This window comes from Pezoporus wallicus, unplaced genomic scaffold (assembly GCF_028554395.1).
Source record: "Pezoporus wallicus isolate ANWC-B61680 ecotype Strahan unplaced genomic scaffold, APGP_CSIRO_Pwel_v1 contig_447, whole genome shotgun sequence".
Lineage (NCBI taxonomy): Eukaryota > Metazoa > Chordata > Aves > Psittaciformes > Psittacidae > Pezoporus > Pezoporus wallicus.
Genome location: NW_026636385.1, coordinates 1,864,411 through 1,887,827, shown reverse-complemented (window position 1 = coordinate 1,887,827; position 23,417 = coordinate 1,864,411). Strand labels below are relative to the sequence as shown.

At 35.3% G+C, this 23,417-nt stretch overlaps 1 protein-coding gene across 4 annotated transcripts in view; it reads left to right on the top strand.

Moving 5' to 3' along the window:
- LOC130594358 (transcription initiation factor TFIID subunit 4-like) overlaps positions 1 to 23,417 on the top strand; it is a 149,317-nt gene that overhangs the window by 58,773 nt on the left and 67,127 nt on the right. For 3 of the 4 annotated variants that reach the window (XM_057400196.1, XM_057400195.1, XM_057400197.1), the window contains exons 11-13: positions 3,951 to 4,081; positions 6,098 to 6,223; positions 15,754 to 15,810. In XM_057400196.1, coding sequence (XP_057256179.1) covers positions 3,951 to 4,081; positions 6,098 to 6,223; positions 15,754 to 15,810 — 314 coding nt within the window. Of the gene's footprint in view, positions 1 to 3,950; positions 4,082 to 4,303; positions 4,385 to 6,097; positions 6,224 to 15,753; positions 15,811 to 23,417 lie in introns of those variants that run through there. The other variant, XM_057400198.1, reaches the window with a different exon arrangement.

The window sequence follows — 23,417 nt, the reverse complement described above, 5'->3', positions numbered from 1 at the left end:
AAGTAGGCCAGCCTTCCCAAGCATAGATGAGATTGGTAATTTTCCCATCCTTGCCCCAAATACAATTCAGCTATTGAAGTAGGAGGATGCCAAATCGTCATGTAGTATACAGCTTTGGAATGCACCCTGCTTCTGACACCTTATGCTAACAGGGTTTTAACTAATGTTATTTGTAGCAGGGAAGAGGTGATGATGCTTCCACACATGATAAATGTTGTGCAACACCAGCTGACTTTTTAAAAAAGTATCTTTTTGTTTTTTTTGTAGTCTGGCTTCTTGACACTAATTCATTTTTTGGGGGAAATTTGTTTTGTATTCTTTCTTCCTTAGCCTGTTTTCCAAAGAAAACTGGCTTTAAATGATTGAACATTCTATTCATCTGCCTTCTCTATCCCTTCAGGTAACTTTTGAATCCATTGATAAATCGGCAGCTAGATTGCTCCGTGTGTCACAGTTGAGGGGGAAATGGACCTTTTTCTTTGTTTTGCTTGGCTGCCAATCAGTGCTGTTGTACAGACTACTCAGGCTGTCCTCAGGCTGAGCAGGCTGTGCCCAGCTAGCAAGCTGGACAAATATGGCTAGGAGGCATGCCAGGGGGTGATCCTAGATGTATGAGGGAGCTGGGGCATTGTGCAGTAAGGAACATAGGAGGAAACTGGAGCTATGCAGGAGGACAGGGATCACTGAATTGCTCAGGTTGGAAGAGACCTTGAGTGGTCATTTAGCCCAACCTTTTGCTCTAAGCTGGGTCAATGTTAAATACAGCCAAGGCTGCTTAGGGCATTGTCTGTCTGAGTCTTAAAAACTTGGAAGGTATGAGAGTCTACAACTTTTTTGTGCGAAGTGTGCCAGTACTTCCTCATCTTCAGAATGCAGTCACAACTTCTACTGTTTCAGTTTATGAATTTCTTTCTTTCAGGGATCCTCAATAAAGAGTCTGGCTCAATCTTCTCAATGACCTCTCCCTCAAGACTTCTCTGGGCTAAAGAACCCTCAGATCGTCCTCATATAAGTCATATGCTCCAACCCCATAACTGTCTTGGTGACTTCTGGGGATTTAAGTGTTTTCAAGGCTTGTACAGGGTGTCCCAAAATTGATCGCAGTATTCTAGATGTGGGCTGAGTTTAAAGGAATAATTTGTTCCCTTGATGTACTGGTTACTGTTGACCTACCATTTTGCTGTTGATACATATTACTGTGCTGTTAGTCTTCACTGTTGCCAGGATGCGCTGTTGAATCCTGGTTAGCCTGCTGACCACCAGACTCTCATGTGCTTTCCATTAGGGCTGTGGCTCTGATAGGAAGCTCATAGCCCATATTGTGGCATAGAGTTAATTCCTTTGCATTTGTCCTCCTAGAATTTCATGATGTTCCAATTTGCTGCTCATCAGGTCCTTCTGACCAGCATCGCTCAGTGTGGTGCCAGTTGCAGACTTGATAGGGGTGCTTCATGTCTTCCCCCTCCAGGTTCCTGAGACACATATAAAAAGGGAAAAGTCCCAGCCCACACTCCTGAGGGACTACATTTATAACTGGCCTCCGGGTAGTTTTCTGAACTTTAAAATACTGTGTTGAGGGGTTTCAGTAGTAGAAAGTTACTGGGATATTGAAGAGGCTGATGATGAGGATATAGGACAAGAATCTTTAGGAACCAGACATCTCGGAGAATAGTCCTTTGATTATGGGTGAATTTCTAATGAGCTGAATAAGCAACAAACCATATGATAGTTGAATTTACTTAGAACAAAAGTCTTTAAAATTAGGAAAACCTTTATTGTGGAAAGCCTAAAGTGGTGATAGTTCGATTGTGTGTGTTCAGTTTGGTAGCTGTAGTTACACTACTGAAATTAAAAGAATCATTATTTTAACAATTACTTATTCATACCCTTACCTGGAATACTCAGCAGAATATTTCATCTCAAACCTGTTTTCTGGATACTAGTTAATTAAATTTCCCTTCTTACTTGCGTTTTACCTTTCAGACTAGGGTTTTTTGTTTGATAGCTTTGCTTACACATCTTTGCAGAATACAATGGTGCATGCTCAAGTAGCCTTGATATTGCAAGTCTGACTTGCACAAATAGCTTGTACCAATATGAATAGTCTTACCAACTTCAAGGACTTAATTTGCATGAGTAACAGTTGCAGCGCGGGGATCTGAATGTATACGTCTGCTTTCCATTACACGTTCAGCTCTCAGCAACTTCAGCGGAGTTCTATCTCTATTACAGGAGGCAAATTGGGTGCCAAGAAAGATGTAATTTCTTTCCACGATAAAGCGGAAATCAGTTAAAAAGCGTATGTGCATATTGCTAAAATCCTTCAGGTAACATGTACAGTGTGGAGTTGGTGGTGGCTTAAGTTAGCTGAAGAGATAATTTCCTTAATAACCCTTTGAAGTTGTTAATATCGGAATTACATGGCATAGGGCGCTGGGAAGCGCGGGAATGGCGTGCTGTAGTGATGCAGTAAAGCACCCACTGAAGCAGACACCGCGGATCAGAAGATGAAGGGGAGACGGGCGAGGGAGGGCCGCGGTATCCATAACCGCGCCAGGCTGTCGGCTTTACCTCAGCGGGGCCGCCGCAGCGCCCCCAGCCGGCGGTGTCTGCGGCCACCGCCCCGCCCCGCCCCGTTGATGGAGCGGCCGCAGCCCGGCGCTGACAGAAGCCCAGGGTGATGGTGAACGCTGCCAGCTCGCCTCAGATCACATCATGGAAATAACAGACGTGTACATCCCCGTAAGACCGCTGCTCACTTGTTCGCCCTCATTTTTTAGACGTGTGACGGTTTCTTGCTCTTGAATTTGGCCACAAAATGCCTTGCAAAACAAATACTCGTTCTTAAGCCTCTCAGGTTTGTATGAGCTTCGGGAACCCTCCCACACACGAGGATTACTTCTGTAATTAGCCACTCAGGAAACGTGTTCAACAATATTCTCAAACGAATTTCCTGTGCTGTTTTGTACGTACCAAAAGCATATTCACAAGTGTTTTTAAAAGCCTTGTGGAAAAGTGATTCAGTGTCATCAGAGTGTTAACCCCCCTGCGGTGGGTCAAGTCCAAGAATCCATACAAAATGCAACTGCTGATTTTTTTAATATGTATTATATATATATATATATATGTATGTTTGTGTGTGGACACAGAGTTTTTTATCCAGAATACTGTCCCACTGGCACTACTTACATCTGTGTCCTTGTAGGAGTATAGCTTAGATTAATATCTACAAATTTATATCCAATATTCAGGAATTATTTTGATGCATTTAGGAATTCTTGTGAGTTACCCATAATCTTGTTTCCATAGCTCAGGTGTTTTCTTAATATATTAGTACGTTAGACTGTAGAGTTTGCTTTTCATATAAACTTAGCACAAAATACCAAATATCTAAATAACTACAAATACGACTTTTAGCAGTGTTTGAGGGACAATTGGCGTTTCTTAATAACTGTTGTTAATATGGCTTTATTTGTTTGTATTTAATTAATAGTTTTTTTCCCTAAACTGTTTTTATTATCACTAGCATGCCAGTAGCGTAGGCTAAAGTACATAAGCAACAGTATGCTTTGGGCTGCAGCCTCATCTCATTGACACTGAAATTAATGTGCACTATTGCTTCTGAAAATAAAGGAATTGCTTTGTCTTTTGTCGAACAACAAATTGTTTATGCTTTATTTTAATATACGAGGATAAGGTTCAATAAAATTTCTTATGCTTAAATTTCTAAGTGGTTAAAAAAAAAAAAGCTCTGATATCTCTTTCAAACTTTGAAATGCAGTCACACCTCTTTTCAAGGGGTCATGAATGTATCACCAAAGCCATATAAATACACTGCTGTGGAGTTTTCTGTTCAGGAATATGAAGTTGTGACTTTATGTTCTTTAGAAGGTGTCTTTTTTTTTTTATGGCGGGTAAGCTAATTCTCTTTTGGTTTCTTTTTGGTTTAGCTAAAAAATTTGGAATTACTGATGTGCCAGCTGAAGTGGTTACTTTTATTTCCCATGCAACACAAAACAGATTAAAAACAATGATAGAAAAAGTAACACTGATAACCCAGCACCGGATGGAATCGTACAAAGTAAGTGTACAAAGAAAGGTATTCTGTATGTTGTGGAATGATGCAGTGTGATTTTCATAACATACAGTAGATGTTTTGTGTCATTCTCTGTGCAAAGTGTGTTTTAAAGGCAGGTTTGTCCATCTCAGCAAATAGAAGGTGGTGTGGGATGATAGCACTGTTTGCCAGATCTGTCTTCCTTCTGTAGGAATTAGTTTTCATCTTCTCTGCTAAAGTGTCTAGCATGGAGCATCTGTTAAGCTATTTCTGTTCATAGATTGTGACTAAGATTGTTGATTCTTGATGTCTCCTTTTCAGACCAAGGTATCCTTCAATTGGATAAAAACTGTTTCAATATAAAGGAATCTATGATAAATTTACATATCCTTGTCTGTGACAAATACTAATTTTTACAAAAGCTACCAATCTGTCTTAAACCAGCAAATAAATTTCAGTTGCAAATTCTGCACTGTAATTAAACCATCATGCTCTGTTTAAAAAGAACATTTCAAGATAAAATGCTACCTTATCCCATTGTTAGTGATTGAATTCTTAAAGAAAATTAGAATTATTTAGATATATTAAACCAGAGAGGAATTTTAAGTAATACTCTGCAAACCAGCTTGAAATTCAAATAAAGCAAACATCTTTATTGATCAATTTGAAATATCCTAAATAAGATGCTAATAGCTGTTAAACTGGTGTAAAAGCAAGATTACAATAACTATTGACACACTATGGTCAAACACTAAGCTGTGTTTAGATTTCTTCAGCATATATATACAGTGAGAAGCTCTGGTTTGGGGCTCTTTTGCTTGAGGGATTTGTTTGTTTGATTGTTTGGTTTTAACCTTGAGTGAAAGCCTGGGCAAAAAAGTTTGGACTGTACCTATGCCCACCAGTTTCCCAAACCTGAATCACAGTTACACTAATTACATATGGCATTTTTGAGAAAAATTAACTAGGATCTATGGCTAGAATTAACATTACTGTGATAGAAAAATAGATTCAAAAAACCCCGAAGTCCACTATGCCTGTGTGCACTTACATCTTTCCTTTCAATTGAGAAATACATTCTACTACATTGGATTAAAAGTAAATCTCTGTTTCTTCCCAGTATTCTTCTTCAGCTTCAGCAGTGTTAAGTCCTTCTTTCCTTCTCCCTAGGATGGCATCTGAGAAAAAAAACACTTTGCTTAGTCTGTGCTAAGCCAAAGATGCATTTAAAGGTTCTTAGGGGGAAACCACAGTGTTGTCTCCAGTTTTCATTGTCTTCTGTATATTTCTTGGTTAATGGTTTTCTTTGATTCATAACATTACAGTCAGAAAGGAGAATTTTAAGCAGATTAATACGATGGAAGCAATGTGAATAACTTACTGTTCTGACTGACATTGTTCATTGTCATAAATTCTTATTGTTTGTTGGGTCCTAGGAAAGCTTCCATGCTCTTAGTTGTCATAAAGTTCCTCTATTTTTAATAGTAATTGGAGGGTTATTTTCAACTGAATTTTTAGCTTTAATGCTTTTATTTTTTTAATGCTGCATCTTGATCATGTCTGTTACTAGTTCAAGACGAGTACATATACAGGTACTCTGTATTGTACAAATACCAGGCTTATACACTATAACTAGGATTGTTCAGTAATAAAGTTGAGCATCCTAAAGATTTTTAATTAGTGTTTGCTTTAACTCTCTGATGTCTCTCTTGCTGATAAATCAATCCTCTTTTTTTCAGTTTGCTTAAATATTAATTAAATTTAGCTGCATTATTAACCACAGGCTGGTTGCATTCCCCTGAGCTTACAAAAATTGGTAATTTATTTTTTTTTTATTGTTAGTACAATGGTGTCCTGGGTTCAGCAGTAGCAGTCATTTTTCTCCTTCTTGGAATTGCTTTGTCAATTCCAAGAAGGAGAAAAATGACTGCTACTGCTGAACCCAGGACAAATGGAAAGATTTTAAGTTATAGTACCTATAGTCTTTAAATGCGTAGTCTCAATTAAAACATTTTATAAGACACTGGTTTTATTTTACAGGATGATGAGTGGTATGAACAATCTACAGATGTCCGATCACAGTTAAAGTTTTTTGAACAGTTGGAGCGTTTAGAAAAGCAAAGGAAGGATGAACAGGAGAGGGAAATCTTGTTGAAGGCTGCCAAGGTATCTGTTTTGCTCTATTTTTTTTAAACTACTAAGCAATTCATAGACTTCAAACAATTATTTAATTTCATTAAATCTGTTTCATAAATACTTTTTTTTTCTTATAACAAAAAGATGTTGTGACATTACAACTTAAATTCAGTAAGTCATGCTATCTTATCTGATGACTACAGACCTAACCACCTGGAACTCTCCTGCATTTTTCAAGATACAGCTCTGAATTTGAGGAGTTCTTGGGAATATAGGAGGCAATGGCTAACTTTTTCAGAATAACATGGTGAAATAATTTTCACAATTGCCTTTGAAATTTAATAGATGCCAGGGTTTCTGTGTCATTTGAAAATCCTAGGCTGCACTTCTGGTATTTAAACACAATCAGTAAATTCTTACAGATTTTTTTTTTTTTTTTTTTTTAGGCTTCTTACTTCCTGAGTTACTAGATTTCTCTTATTTAAAAAAAGTTTTGTTCATTTATTTATTTTAATTTAAATACTGTGTGTCGCTCTTGGTGTTCTTCCTCTGTATAAGTGCATTATTTTATTGATCCATGCCTGTCTTCAGTTAGCTATCAGTTCTTCTGGACTTGTTCCTTTTTAACTTTAATTCCAAAGGCTGAATTTTTAAACTAGGATAATACTCTTTCAGGAGCATACAGGTATAGATAAAACCTCCTGTTTGTAGCTGAAAATTTAATTATGTATATCATATCAAAGTGCAAATAAGTTTATCCTTTAGTTATCTCAATTTTAATTGCATTTTCATTGAATTATTTATTGTATATTCTGAAGATATAATACAGAACAAGTTAACACTCAGTGGTAAGATTTAGCATCCTGATTTTGTGCCACTGATGTTCATAAATTAAGGTATTTAAAAAAAAAAAATCAACAAAAATACCTGGAAAAATAACCTACCTTTTCTTATGTCGGAAATTTGTTTCTCAGCGTAGCTGCTTTAATCTGTCCCATTTTCACTCTTAAATTGTGACTGTTCACATTGTTAAATATTCCACAAACCTCTACGTAATGTATATACTCTTTAAATGTTTAGACTGAAAAAGATAAGTAATGCTTATTAAAAAAAAAAAAGTATTTATTTTTTATCCCATTTCCTTAATTCAGTGAACACATCTTGATGACTCATGTTTTCTGTGTATCTTGCTGCTTGTTTGTTATGTTGGTTGTGGTTTTTTAAGGACATTGAGGAAAATACAGTAGCTTGTAATCCTTCAAAACATTTTCCCTGACTTCATGAAGCCTTATATATGCTGATCTCAGGTTGGGTGAGATGACCTCTCCTGTTGTCCCTTCCAACCTTAATGACTTCATGATTTGATAATCTTTGTGAGTTGTTTCTTTCTTTTAGTCTTGAATAATCTCCTGTGAAGTCAAAATTTAGGAAATAAGTACATGATCAAAATGTTTGATTACTGTAGATAACAGAGCAAATCAAAGAATTCTACAACAAGCAAATATAATAATATCCTATTTGAAGAAATTTTATTAATGAATTCATAAATCAATTTTATAACCGGAAAGTGATAAGAGGCAGCTTGGCGTAACTACGTGGTGTACTGGAAAAATATCTGAAGGTGTTAAATAACCAAAACTAAACCACAAAGTAGCCATGGAAGAGCAATGCTGATTGATCAGTATGAATGTTCAGAAAGAGAAGCTGAAGGTATTGTGAACCTTTTGGGAGGTGCTTATGCTGTTGTGATCTAAGTGAAAATGCTTATTTGGAACTGAATTTACACTGATAGTGTCTTCTTTCTGGATTGTTCAGCTGGCTCTCAGCCATTCTGTTCTGAAGAATTGACAACCTATTGCAGCACTTGTGTAGGACATAGTTTGGCAAAATATGGTCAGATTACAACCTTAATTTGAAATAATAGATTTTTCATTATTTCCTTTGAATCTAGGGTGCTGCTCAAACTTAAGACCACCCGTGCAATAATATCAGTAACTATTGAGACCTTTATTCTGAATTTCTGTGTACTAATTCCTTACTCAGGATTTAGAATTTTCTGTCTTTTATAAACTTGCCTAGTAGTGTAAGGAGATAGACGTCTTTGTGGAAAGAATGCAGTAATTGTAATGACACAGGTATTACCTGAACACAGTTAAAATCTGCCCCAGCTGTCCTGGCAATCGCGATAAAGATCAGTAACCATTTCATGTCTGTTTGTGGGTGGTGGTTGATATTTGTGCCTGTAAAAAGGGTAATAGTTAAACTGTCTGTAGAGACTGAAGTACCCACGATGCAAAGAAGTCTTTTCCCCAGTCATGGCATCTTTATCACCTTGACAGTACTGTGTGCTTAAAGGTTAGAAAACTTTGGATTTTAAAATGAAATTTCTGTTTCTGATTTTTTTCTACAGATGCTTGTATCTAAAAATCAGATTTTTTTTTTATTTATAACTGCAGCTTCTTAATGTGACTTTCAGATGAACAGATTTTTTTATGTTGTACATGTTTTGTACATACTTCTAAAGTTACTCAGCAGAGTAATTTTAGGAAGAGTTTCAAAATTGCCTCATCTATTGCCTGTTCTGTGAAAATTCTGTTTTCATTATTTCCACTTTGGAGCTTTGTTAACAGCCAAAGCCCAGGTTTTTGACAAAGAGTAAGGCAAGGAAATGTTTTGGCTATTGGAGTGAGTGGTATTAAATAGTCAAACTTAACAAAATAATCAACTGAAAAGATGAAAAAACAAAGGGATAGACAAAAATGAAATGGGAGTCAGCATGAGTGTTTGGGAAGCCTTGAAACCAATTTAGTAATTTTGCATTGTAATTCAGCAAGGGGTAAGAAGATATTGGGTTTGCAGGTTTTGTTGTTGTTTTGGGTAGTGGGTTGGTTTCTTTAGGAGGAGAAAAGAAAATTTAACACTAGTGTTCTGATTGATCTGCAACCATAATGGGGTTGATTTTGCTTCAGAAAATGTTTTTGAGAGAAAGAGATAAAATTGGATTGGAAATAGACTCAAAGTTAGGTTCCAAAAGGGATTTAAAAATTTTGCCAATCTGAGAAAAGTCACTATCCCAGTTAAAAATAAGTGTGAAGCTAGAGAGTATCTTTAAAGCAAAATAACAGTATTATTTGGCTTGTTGAATGAGAGAATATTACAAAATTTTACTTGCCATGCCTGATAAGTACTAGAGAAATAGAAACTTCATACCACAATTTAGAGAAGAATGACTCATGTTTGCATTTCAGCGAGGTATTTGGGGGGATGACACACTTGATAGGAAAGGAAAACTCATACTATGCTATAGTAGCAATGCAACACACAATTTACCGTTACTTCTGGATCATCTTCCTGATAAGTGAATAATTAGGTAAAATAAAAATGTCACAGGGAAGGGGTGTCTTGAATATGAACACATACATTGAGTGCAGTTTCTTTAAAGGAGATAATCAGCTCTTCACCCTCATTTGTTTTCCTAGTAAGAACCTGTTGTTTCCACATGTGTGCAGAAGCAGAGATCTTTCGAATGTGTCTTTAGTGACGTAGAGGGAATTGCAAGAAGAGCTAAGTAAAGTCTTAAGACTGCAGAAAGGTCAAAAGCCAGACTAAAATCACTTGAGGAGTTTACGTTTGACATGGTGTGTGCTGTTGGACTTTCTTAAAAAAGAAAAAACAAACCCAAAAGCATCAGTCTTGCTGTAGTAGAAGATATGTTCCTTGCTGGTTTCATAGCTATTTCCAAAACCTGGAAAATGCAGGCTGTGTGTGTCAAACTGAATAAGGTTCTGGTTCTGGGCTAATAATTGAAATATTTCCAGCAGCACGAGGAATAGGAGATAGTACTTAATTTTTTTTTGGTTGGTTAGTTTTATTTCTGAATGAATTTTTTGAGAGGGTAGTACTTAATATAGCAAAGAGGTGCAGCTTGGGGTTGCCCATGTTTTCAGAAAAATCTATTTTCTATTATACAATCTATATAATAAAGCAAATCTTGGTAGAATTACTGTGTTAATTCATCCACTCAAGTAGGCTAAATGCATGATTATTATCAGATTAATTTTGAAAACTCATTTCCAATATATATATATATATATTCCATTAGTCTATTATTTTGAGTGCTCTGTATTAGTAACACAAGCCTGTCAAGTTTTAGGGTCTTGTCTTAACTCCTACGAGAGTCATATTTCTATTTTGTAAAAAGAATAATTACATAAGTAAATGAAAATTGTTTAGTGTTGTTTGCAAAGTTAATTGATGTTTATGGGTGATAGTGATTTTTTTTTTTTTTATAGTACCGTAGGCTGAAGGGCTTTTTTATTGGAGAGAGATCATTGAACTTGGGCAATGCAAATTTCCTTACTTGAAGGGGCTGCCTCTTTGAGCCAGAGATGAGTTCAGTCATCATGCCAATTAAATCCTTTTCCTCTCTTCTGAGAGTACAGTGCATGTAATGCAGTTTTCTGTGAGAAGTACTCTCTGAATGGAAAGTTATAACTCAATTCTGACATGAAGAGAGCAAAGAGGGAATTATTGTGTTGAGATAATTTTCTGTATTTTTAGAAATTTGTTACTGCAATTTTAATGATTTTAAAATAAATCTTTTTTTTAGACCTCCATTCCTGCATTCCACCTCACTGTGGTCGTAGCTCTGAATAGGGTTTTACCCTCAGCTATGCTGCTTTTAACTTTCACTTTTTATTAACAAAGCTAATGTGAAAGCAAAGTGTTTCATGTTGCCAATTTAATTTCTTTAATTAAAAGTGAAAGTTATAAGCTGGTACAGCCGTGGGTGAAGTTCTAATGTCATCAATGGGGAAAAATAGGTTTAAAATTGAAACTGTTGGCACAGCAGTGACTCTCAATAGTACAGCACCTGCAGTTGTGACTCTTAACTTTATTTAATGAAAAAAAGATGAATTTGAAGCATTAAAGAGTCCCAGTGTATGTAGTGGGAAGGGGGAGTAGAGTTGTAAGTGCCTAAACTGGGATCAGATGTTGCTAAGTGTAGGAGACATGTATTTAGGAGGAGAGATCTTGTGAGATGTTTTCTAACACAGGGTTAGCAAGCTGAGACTTTGAAATCATTATAAATCTGATAGGAAACATTTTTTGTGAGACAAAGAATGTATCAACATTTGTAACAAAGCATCTTTGACGTTACTAATTACAACAAAATACTGGATAATGGTCACAGTTAAATACATCAGAAGGGCTGTTAGTCTGCACACCTGCATAGATACACAAAATACCCTCCAACTTGAAAAATAATTGCTGCATATGTTTAAGTAGTATGTGAATAATAGATACCATTATTTAAAAAATACTGTTACTTTCTAATTTAAGAAAATCCTATGAAATACAAAATCCCCTTCCTAAAATTACACTATTACAGGTATTATTAGATGTCTTTGTGGTATTCTTCGTTAAAACAAGCAAGGGGAAAAGCTGAGGTTTGGAACATTATGAAGTTTGGTAACATGTAAATGACCCCCTGTATTTCTAATGTGTTTTGAATATGCACATTTAACATACACTGCTTTTCATACTTTGAAAGTCTAATATTTTCATAGGCCTGATGTGATCTATGCAGTTTTCAGATAAATAAGATAACAACTTCTTTATCACAAAGCATTTTCATTCTTAACAATTAAAATATCAGGCTGTCTGGTCTAATAAAAATGGCTTGTGTTTGGGGGTAATGTTAACAAACCTGGTTTGGTGAATAAGTTCTTAGTAGGAGAAGGCATTTGATGTATTTAAAAGTATATTATATGGTTATGATCAGTCTTAGGTTTTTCTAAAATGATAATGGGAAGCTACCTTGCTTCTAAAGTTGTTTATTCAGCAACATGAAAATATATTACACAAACACAGCTTTATTTAGAGATCTAGACATGAAGATTAGAGAGCAGAAAGGAAAGGAGTTGTGATAAAGTCCTTTAACCTATTTGAGTTGGGGGGTTCAGTGATTGGTGTGTGTCTCCAAAGCTTTTTAGAGGAAGGAAGCATTGGTGTATTAAAATATTTTTGAAATATGTTTCAAAAAACAGGTGAGTTGCAGCATGTTAAGATTTGGATGTTAGAGGGAAAGGAGAAAACAAGAAAAAACAAAAAATACAAGATGATATTGAAGAAAAAAAATGGAATTTCAAAAGAAAAGAATGATTAGTCAGTAGCTTGTCAGAAGTATAAAATGGTAACATAATTGATGAGTGAAAATGGTGGCACAGAAACAAGCACTACAAGAGCTGAGGAGCAGCAAAATTATTCATACTCTTCAGAGAAGAGACGCTTGTATGTGGAATGGAGTGTAAAGAGAAGCTAGTGACATTTTAAAAGCTTATCTAAGCACCTCTGTTAAGCTTGACATTTTTCTTTGTTTATATTTGCTTTAATCTGTGTTGTATTGGCTTTGAAGAAGCCTTTTATAATTTGCTTAAGATCATAAAGAATTAGTAAAGTAGTCTTTGTTTATACTTTACACATTTTAGCCTCCATATGCTGATGATTTTATTTCTGAACCTTCCTGCTTTACAAACTGGCATGGTAGTCAGCAGGAAGGTATTTTAGTCTTAACAATCTGTTAAAAAAAAAAATCCAAACAAACTATTAAAATGTGTCTGAACACAAAAAGAAACAGAAAATGACATTTAAATTCCTTAATTTTTTTACTTAGTTATACCAGTAATAACTTATCCAGTGTAAAGTTCAGATTCTACTTTTTGAAACAAAGCTCCTTGAAAAGGCTACTTGGTGTGAGTTCAAGCAAGAACTAGAAACTCATTGCATTATTCTGAATATAAAAGTAGTTCTACCTTCACCTTCAGTATGGGTTTGTATATCTAAACATCACCTGGTATTTTAAATCTTCCTTACTGAAAAATTCCATGTACTTAATACCAGTCAGAAGCCAAGGACCTGTTTTCAGCTCTGCAGTAATTTTGATTATTTATTTACTGTGAATGAGCTGAAGGTTACACAGAGTAGATCATATGCGTTTTTGCCTGCTTTTGGGCTCTGCTTTTTCAGAGTGCCGTGAATTCCAGATCTACTTTTATTTGGTCAGTTTCTGGAATGGGCCGGGGAAAGGCCCAACTTTTAAGTGTGTTGTAAGCTGTAGCACTTTCAGAGTTGTTCCTTCACTTACAGAGTCCAGGAAGTTGCAGTGTTACTTTGCATCTGTTGCTTTAATTTTTCTTACAGTGTCCCCAAACGCAGTGTAGATCTGGTGTGTTTTCCAGGATTCTGTCTTGTACAACTACTTTCTACAACTTTCTTGTCAAAAGTTGGGAACAATATTAGAAGTCTTAGTTTGATTCTCCCAGGACACCATGCTTTCTCCTTAAGCTGAAATGCTTTTAACTTGTACTTTGCATTTGGCAAATGGTTCAGCTTCATACAGTGGTATAACAACACTTTTTATTTCTGTACTGCTTTCACTGAGACTCAGAAGGCAATAGAAGTTCATTGCACATTTATAAATTTATCATTAAAACCCATGAAAGGACTAAATATGACTTTCCATACATCATGCTGGAGAAACTGAGGCACACAACAATTAACTGTCATCACAAAATGACAGAGCAAGGACCTAATTCAGCTCGTTTCATAAATATTCACCTATGTGTATCTCCTGGATAAGGAACTCATTGAATGGGTTTTTTTGTTTGGGTTTTAACCTAAAAGGTGTAAACATAATCATGTTCTTAGTAATTGCTGTACTGAATAGAGATCTTGCAGATCTACATATTTAATGAAATGCCTTTTTGTTCTTTAAATGTTAACTAGTTCATAGAATCATGGAATCAGAGTGGTTTGGGTTGGAAAAGACTTTGAAGATCATCTAATTCCAACCCACCTGCTATGATCAAATTATCTACATTTTTCTTATTGTCTGGCCACAGCAGTTAGAAGGAATCTCCATCTGCATTAAGTTGGAGTTCCTTTCTTTGTTGGCACAACTACAGCATTGAGAGTCTAATCTACAGATTTTAATTTGTCATTACTTTACTCCGTCCCGTCAAACTGCCTTTTATTATACCAACAGGCACAAAAGCTCTTGTAGGTGGTGGTGGCTGATGAAGCTAATGTGCATAGTGGAAGAGTAAAGCATATCTAAAAATCTCGTTATTGTTTAATTTGGCCATGTTTTATCATCACTATGTTTTGTATGGGTGGTATATTAGCTGAAAAATAATCCTATTTTAAGAAAAACCCAAACAAACATGAAAAGAGGATAGAGAATTCAGTGTCATTGGTGCGCTGTATGCCAGATCATAGTCAAGGTTCTCTCCAGATATATCAATACTGTATGTCCTCTTACCCTTAAAACCTATCTCCCATTGGTTTTCTTCATGGATTTTTTAACTTCTGAGCAGAATATATTATGAAAAATTTAAGCAACAGGAAAAAAAAAATAAATCTAAGTTTGCAAGCTAAAATTCTTTCAAGTTTTAGGCTTGTCTTCAGCAGAGAAGAGGCAGAGAAAGGTAGATAGGAAAGGGTATAGAGATTCTTATTCCTTTAGGAACTGTGTAAATGATATCACTTTAAATGTCAAAGAAACACCAAAATAAAACAATTACATCTTTAAGGTATCAGGGACAACAGTTCTCCATGGATGTCACAGATTTTATTGCAGCTTCTTACAGCTTTTCATGCAAGCTTTTCTGAATCCTGACAAATCATGCCATTGAAAAGTATAATGTATATATTATCTATGTCTCAAGTTTTGAATTCCATCAAGTATGCCTAGTGAGCATGAATAAGAAGTTAATAGTTTTAACATATGGTTGTAAACCAGTTTGTATCCCAAGAAATGTACAGTTATGTATTGTTACTGTAATTTAGCAGTTATTCTTAGTGGAATTTTAGAGCTATTGTTCCTGGTTTTGAATGAAAATATTAAAGTCGCCATTTGGCAATATTTCTCCAGTTTTAAAAATTATAACATTATAGTATTAGTAGTGCATGAATGAGTTTAACTTAAGCATATTTGTATGCTGTACTCTTAAGTTCATACAGCTAATAATATCTGTATTATGAGCATCTACTGTTTGGGAGGGTGACTTTACAACTGTTCTCTCCACATTCTCTACCAACAGCTGAATAAAAGCTTAATTGAAAACAGTAGATAATTTTAAAATAAGTGACTGTAAGGAGTTCAAATTAAAAAGTTCGGGTAATGGAGGGGGTGTTACTTCTGCTCTTAAATTTGTTTGTGTGAGATAATTGAAATCTAACCTGTATGGAAACTTTGACAAAAACATGTTGGTTTTTTGGTGTTTTTTTTTTGTTGTTGTTTGTTTGTTTGGGGTGTTTTTGTTGTTTTGTTTTTCTTTAATTTAAACCAAGGGTAGATCTTACTTGCAACTGAATATTTAAGAGTCTTTTGGGTAAGGCCCACAGGTTTATAGTTGCACTTCAGTGAATTTAAGCATCCCATCTTTGACACCTTGTATCCTGTTCCCCTTTCTTTGTTATTTTTTAACTTACTGCAACAGATGAGGGGTTCTTAAACCATCTGTTAACCTTTTTTCCCCATTTTTTTAAACATCTAGAGTCGCTCAAGGCAAGAAGACCCAGAGCAAGCCAGACTGAAACAAAAAGCAAAGGAGGTAAGCAGAGCTAGAGATCATTACACTTGACATTTCAAGGCTTGAACATATTAATTTTTTATGCCTTGCTACTTGTATATCGTTAATAAAAATCTGACTAAAAACTTTTTAGGATGTATTTGTTGCTTTGCCTTTGATCTTAATGTTTGCAAACTAATACATTAATACATGTGAAGCCTAAGGAAATTTTATAAGAGAATATTTCCATACATTACATTTTCATTTCCATTTTAGGTAGCTGTAGCTTTTGTTGGGTTGTTGATGACAGCAGCACTAGATTTTAGTGGAAAAACGTATGCCTTTGTCTTTTTGTAAAATGTCACTTTCTCACAAATGTGCTACTTAACAATTTTGTTCTGCTAATAGTCTTTCAAGTAATGTAATTGCCAGACATTTTCTCTGTGATGTGATTCAGTGGACTGTTTACTTATCAGTCTAAATTACAACAATCTAAAAATTACCAAATAATTTCAGATGAAGTTTTGATATGTTATCCGAAGAGTAACAATTTGTGAACTAGTGAGTACCTTAATTTGCTGTAGGTAAGAGTAGCTGTCCCTTGCTTAAGGCATCTCACAGTTTAGGGTCTGGTTGTATCTTAAATCAATTAGAGTAAAATATCTATCAGTTGATAGTCATTCTTATTTTAAAAATTTACAACATTATTTGCGGCAAATTGATGCTGGGATTTTTAGCCATCTTCTTTGGATATGTGCACTAGGACGTAATAATCATACATTAGAAAGTAATATATACAGAAAAATGCAAATAAAAGTTTTTTTCTATTGCCCTGTTCTTCCTGTCTTGTTTCCCTGTTGGCAGTATTCTACAATACCGTTAGCTATACAGATCTTATATATATAAGCATATAACAGTCAAAAAAATTCCAAGTACATATTGAGATGACTTTTTTCCCTTTTCATTATGCGTTTATGTAGTAAGATTTGCTGAAATGAGTTCTTGTAAACATCAGACTGTGCCTTAGTGTTTCCAGAGCTGGGTTTGTCAAACAAGTATTCAAATGAAATAAGTTAGTTGGCAGGAAAAGACATAGGATTTTAATACTGCTTGAGTTTAGTATCTAGCCAATGTATGCAAAGGAAGAATCAGGTTTGTGAAATACTTGTTGGCAGGTAAAACTTGCTGTTGAGCTGAGAACTAAAACTACCACGCTGCTTGAAGTGAAAGCAAGCTAGAAACTACTGCTTTTCTTGCTGCCACAATATTTGCATTCATGGTAACTCTTTTTTGGCCATTGGAAACTTGAGGAAGCCAAATTAAACAACAGGGTTACTAGACCCACATTTTTCTAGTAGTCGAAGTGGTTGTCTTTGTAGCTGTGATGGAAGTCTTGCACTCCAGTAAGTGTAGTTGCTTTTGGTGTAGCTGCAGGAGTGCTTCTCTCTTGTATGAAAATTCAGGTTGTCTGTGTAAGCTCTGTTTCTTACCCACTAGAGGGAGTGACGCTGTGCTGATGTGAATGAACGTGTATGAAGTGTGTTCTTAGTAATAGCAATAGTGGTATTAGTGAAGAGGTAGCAAATATTTTGGTGGTAACCTAATTAAAAATGCTTAGATGAAACTGGTATGTAATTTTAAAGTAGCGGTGTTCCTAGATATGGTAACATGTTTGAGTAAATGCAGAATGAATACTAGGTTTTCTGTGTGAGTGCTGCACCCCATTCTTTTGTATAGTAGCCCTGCCTTTTTTTCCCACTCTTCTAATGAAAGTGTATAATTTGCTGGCACCACGCCTCTCTCTGAAGTTGAATTTCATTCTACCTGTTTGAAACCGTAAGAAATATAAGCATGTCTCTCTTTTTAGTTATTAGCGTTCTAAAGCTCTTTCTTCAACTGATTTAGAGACTTTCACCTGAAATGCTCCAATATATTTAACAAAAATTATTTTTTTGCATTAACTTTTGCAAAGGGGTGTGGGGATGTCTCAAATTGTACTGCCACTGCCAAAATTAAAATTAAAAAAAAAAAAAAAAATGAAAACAGCCTGGAACTGTCCTCTTCAAAACTGGGTCTGTGCCAGGTAGAAATGGATGACCATCTAAAACAAATATAGCAAGTCTGAAAAAGGGAATATAGTCCAGGATACTTAATGAAGACAAAAGTCAGAGCAAGAAAGCAAAATACCAAATAAGAAAGTCTTTTACATATTTAAGGAAAAAGAAATTTGTGGAAACATTGAAAAAACTCTAGAAAGCATTGTCTTGGAATGCAAAATAAAGGAACCAATACAAGGATAATAGGATAAAGAGGAAATAAAAACTAGCTTTGTTCGAAAACATTCTCCTTTATGGATATTTTGGGGTCTTCCATTCCATAACACTCTGTTTTATTTCCTAACTAAAAAAAAAAGAAATGTTTGAATTCTTTCACTGAACTTACACCCTTAAGAAGTGCCCTTCTTGCTTATTGGTGTCATCAAGAAAATGTAAAGGGAGATTACTGTGTCCTTTGAACATATTTAAAAATTAATTTAATAAGGTGAAAGTTATTTTATGTTTTGTTCTGTAACTTCATTTTACTTGATTTATTAGCCAGTTTTCAGCCATTCTACATATTGTTTAAACCAAACTGGCTTAAATCCAATTTAAATTGTGTTTAAATACTTACCAAAACAAACAAAGTCTGTCTACATATGGTCTTATGATGGAGACTAGACATAACAGTGAGGTTTCATTCACACACAGACTAGCACTGTTTTAGTTCAGTCAGTGCATACCCACTCTTACTTCAGTTTGACTTACTTTGTTTTAGCATTAACCTGGTTCAAATGGACTTGAGTGAAAGCAGTTAAGAGAATGTGCCTGTGGGCATTTATATTGCTTAAAACTCGGTTTACTTTCACACTTCTGAATTGGTGCAGCTTTTTGTCAGTGGACATTACATGATAGTTTTAATGATAAATTTCTGTAATAAACTAGTGAAAAATATTTTCCGTGGAGATTGTTTCTAGGAAAAATGTTGCTCTTCAACTGTTAGTTGTTGCATTGTTTTGTAACACAAATTTGGAAATATTTGAATCTCAATGCAATTTAATGTAAGAAATAACATCATTTGAGAGTAGTGCTTACCTCAGGTTGCATGATCTTTCAGATTCAAACTTTAGAAAATATACTGATTTATGTAGTCTGTTGGAAGTATGAAAAGTCACAAATATAAGTTAAAGAAATTACCAATTCTCTAATTTCCAGTAAAAGGGTCATTAAATAGGTCATAAAACAGGCCATATAGCAGATAGAAGGAATTGATCAAGATTTGGAATAATGGAGTCAACACCTAGTAATTAATAATAGAAATAATTTAAGAGGCAGGAAAGGCAATATCCTAAACATCCTTTCCATCATGGATATTATTCTACATATTCAGTGTCTGTTGGCTAAAAATCTTTTAATTTAAAAGTCAGGTAGTTGAGTTTGATCTTTAAAGATTAACTTGGTTAACATCTTTGTGTCATCACCAACCAACAACATTGCATAATAATAAAAACTTAAACCAGACACCATAAATGTCTGGGCATGTATCCAGAACCTAGATCAGTTTAGATAACACTCAGTTGAATCTATTCTCAGATGTACTTGTTAACCATGCAGGCGAAATCTCAGGCCGGTTGATATTCATAACAAAAGCCCTAGTAATCTGAAGAAAAAACACAAGACAGTCCTTTATATGCCTTTGTCAGCACAGATATCCCATCTTAGGGGGTTGGATCAGTTCCTTTAACAGTGAAATTTATTTAGGCGGGTTGCTGTTCTGACTGTTACACTGACTGGGAATTCTGGGAGTCCTCTACTCTTCCAGAAGCAGACCAGGGGCAGGTATTTTCCATACTTCCAGAAGGGGTAGCACAGTATAATGGTAACCATTCTGCTTGGGTGCTGTCATTCCCCTGGGTTTGCAATGTCTTCGGTAACAAGAGCCTCACTCAACTGTGTTTCAGATTTTGAACTGTATCCTTTTCTGAGTTAGATACACGAAAACATCTGGCCTGTGAGCATATAGAGGTCGATAGGAAGCCATACGAACTGATTAAAAATAAGAATGAAATACGTACGATGTATGATGTATTTCTTCTGTGGCTCTAACACTGCCTTAGAAATTGTGAATACCACATAAAAAAAGCAAGTTGGCAAAATTACTGTAACTCCAGCATCATACATTTAATAGATCATGAAAACAATTTTGCTTCAAATAATTTCTTGTCACCACATTAATATTTACGCATCAACTCGGTAGGAGTGGTGCCTTTTAAAACACAGTTTACTGTAGTTATCCTGTTTTCATAAGGTGTTACTGAAAATGAAAAGCAAATAAAAAATATTTTGTTTTCTTGAAGTTCATTTATTCCCCTTTATTTGCAAAATCAAGGTCCTTAAAGATTGTAGTAGTAATGCAGTATCTCTTGTGATGAGAAGTCTGAAGGAGTTTTCTATTTTATCAAGCCTGACATAAAAATATTGATTCAAAAGCAACAATCTTCTCTTAAAAGTGTTTCTTATAAAACATTCCACTGAGAAATGGAGCACTTTGACAGAAATGAGTTTAAATTAAATTTTCAGTTAGCTCTGTAACCCATCTGAGAGTCAGTAGGTGGAAAGAAGGAAAAGCTAGGAATATGATACCTGAAGTAATCATAGTGCAACATTTAGGCAATAATGATTCCTTGGAACTGAGTTATTCTATAGATAATTTTCTGCATCAGGTTACCAAAGCTGCATCTATAGTTATTCTATAGATAATTTTCTGCATCAGGTTACCAAAGCTGTGATGCAGAAGGAATGCAGGCATTTTTGTCAATACATGTAGAAGGTTAGTTAACAGAGTTACTTTGTGTTCAGTCTTCCTTTACTACAGGTCTGTTATTTGTACCCAGAAAAATGCTTCTGATAAGTGTTTAGGCTGTTCTAGTACCATCTAAGGCCATTCAACACTGCCATGGATTTGGCTTTAGAGTACAAGATTTTCCTGAAGTCATAAAGTTGTTGCAGTAACTTCATATGTTAGTATTGAACTTGCATTTCAGAGAGAAGTGGTCCTTTCATCAGTCAAAATACTGTCATGAAAATCCTGCTGCATTATCAAACTTACTGTTTTATCTTAACTGGATTTTTTTTCCTTTTGAGTACATTTTACTTTAGATGTAGAGATACATTAGTATAAGTTGATAAGTCACAAATTCTGAACAACTGAAGTTGTTTATGAACTTCTGGGAAGGACAGGAGAGGACTAGTGTTACGCTTGCATATACAAATACTGCTGCTGAAGAAACAAGAAGATCTGTAATCAGTAATAAACTTAGTACATCTGAATCTTGGTGTGTAGCTCTTCGGAGTTTCAAATTAGTTTAAAGACAGTGGGTTTTGACAAAGTATTTCCTGTGTTTCCAAGGATAAGGTGGTACCCTGTCATGAATTCTACAAATCCTGAAGAACTTCAGGCAGTAATAGTCTTACTATTAAGCAGAAAAAAATCAAACACATCCAACCTGGTTTTGTGTGCTAAGAGCAGAAGTGATGGCAGTTGTTTGGCTGAAGATGAAGTGTGGCATTACCCTTGCAGTAGAGGCAGTCAGAAAACTGGGTAACTGATGGAAAAATGCCATGGGATCAAAGGAATGGCCATAATATTTTCCAACTAAGTCAAATTGGTTTATTCCTGCTTGGGTGAAATGTATATTAATTAGAGTTGAGTTAAGGGCTAGATTTTGGGATTGATTTTGGGTTAAATTTTTTTTTACGTAACCCAAGCTTGACCCAAGATTACCTGGTTAGTGTAGTAGAAATCTAAATTAAATCCAATCCTCTCAAACATAATAATTTCCTTCTACAAAATCATGTTGGTGGAGTTCCACAGTGATGCAAGATTTTAGTGTATATATGCTGCCTAGCTCTTGCTTAGTTAACATGAATGCTTATTTTTTGTGACTAAAACTTATTTTTAGCATTCTAAAAGCAAATGCTGTTTTACTGATACATAAGCTAAATACACAGCCCTTCTTAAGTAGCAAACTATTTTCATACTTCATGCATCTTTAAAATATAAAGAACACTCTTTTAATATTTAGTTATACTTGCTATCTAGAAAACAGTCTTAGAACTTCGTTTACTCCCTCACTAGAGTTACATACAAATTTGAATGCAGTGTGTGAGGAGGACAGTCAGTGTTGTATTGATGTGTTGTGCTACCTCACAAAGAGCCATGTCAGACTGCGAGTCTTTGTATGTGGGTTGTTTATAAGCACAGATGAATGAGGCTGCACATCTTTGAGAGCGGGAGCTAATGTGAAACAAAATGGGGACAGGAGATACGAACAAGAAGGCAGGCTGCCTAGTCAGGCATTTTTTTGTTGTATAGCTGATGTCTCAGTCTAGAAGAGGTATTTGAAAGATAGCAGCCTTTGAATTAACACAGCAACAGTGCAATTTCTTTTAGACTTTGTATGACAACTGTATTTGTACTAATGCAGTCTGCTGTTTGAGACATTAGCAGCAATGTATGCAAGTGAAATGTAGTGATTGTTTTACCTTGCTACCAAAAGGTTCCCATGTGACTCTGAGAATTTGGGAACATTAAACAAGTAAAAGTTGTATAGACTTGTATAAGTAGGCTTTTCCTTTCAGGTTTCTTTTTTTTTTTTTTTTTTGTTACTTTGCCAACAAAATTTTAAGTGACTATGTACTCTAATTCTCAAAACTAGTGAGGAACAATCAAGACTGATTTTAGCTCTGTTATGAAATACATTTGGTTTGTTTTTTTAATATATCAAAAAAAGGAGTACCTGTTACCAATTCAGCTCTACTTAACGGGTTTCATTTTTCAAAAAAAAGCTGACAAGAGGTTAGGGGAGGATAAATCCATCCTTGTGGTTTACATTGACTTCCAGAGTGTATACTCACAATGGAGTCCTGCCTAATAAAGATTGTTGTCTGTCATTATAAAGCAACAGGACTACTAAAATATGAATTTCCAGAACATGGATTTAGAATGGTATAATCTCTTTGTAATGAATTTCTTTAGCTGAAGGTGACTTTGCTTTTCTGAATCTCGCCAGAACATTCCAGCAGCAACTTTCTGTTGTAAAATGAGCTCCATGAAAGTGGTGTCTGACTTCAACTGCAGGAAGGTAACAGGAGAATTTGCAGCCCTTCAGGTCCCTTGCAGTTTTCCTTCCATGTCTGTAGGAATAACCAGTGGTACTGCTGTTGGATTTTGAGGGACTGCTAAACAAGTGGAGAATGACGACCCCCTTTTTATAATAGCTTTTGGATGCCCAGACAACAGAGCTCAGTGAAGAGATAAGGGAACTGTTTTCTTCCACCTTTACAGTGTGAGATTTGTGATAAGGATGGTTTGGCTTTGCTTCTCCTGAGTACTGTCGATTGCATCCAGAGGTTCCAGGAGGGGCAGTGAGGAATGCATGCAATGGTATTTCCTTTTTTTTAAAAAAAAACCAAACCCTTTTTAATGTGTCTAAATACGTACAGATCAGTTTGCACAAGGAAGATATCAAGACTGAATTCCCAGTTCCTCTTCTGCTTCAGTGGTATGTTGTCTGAATATTGGTCTTCCGTAGGTAGAAACAATCTTTCACT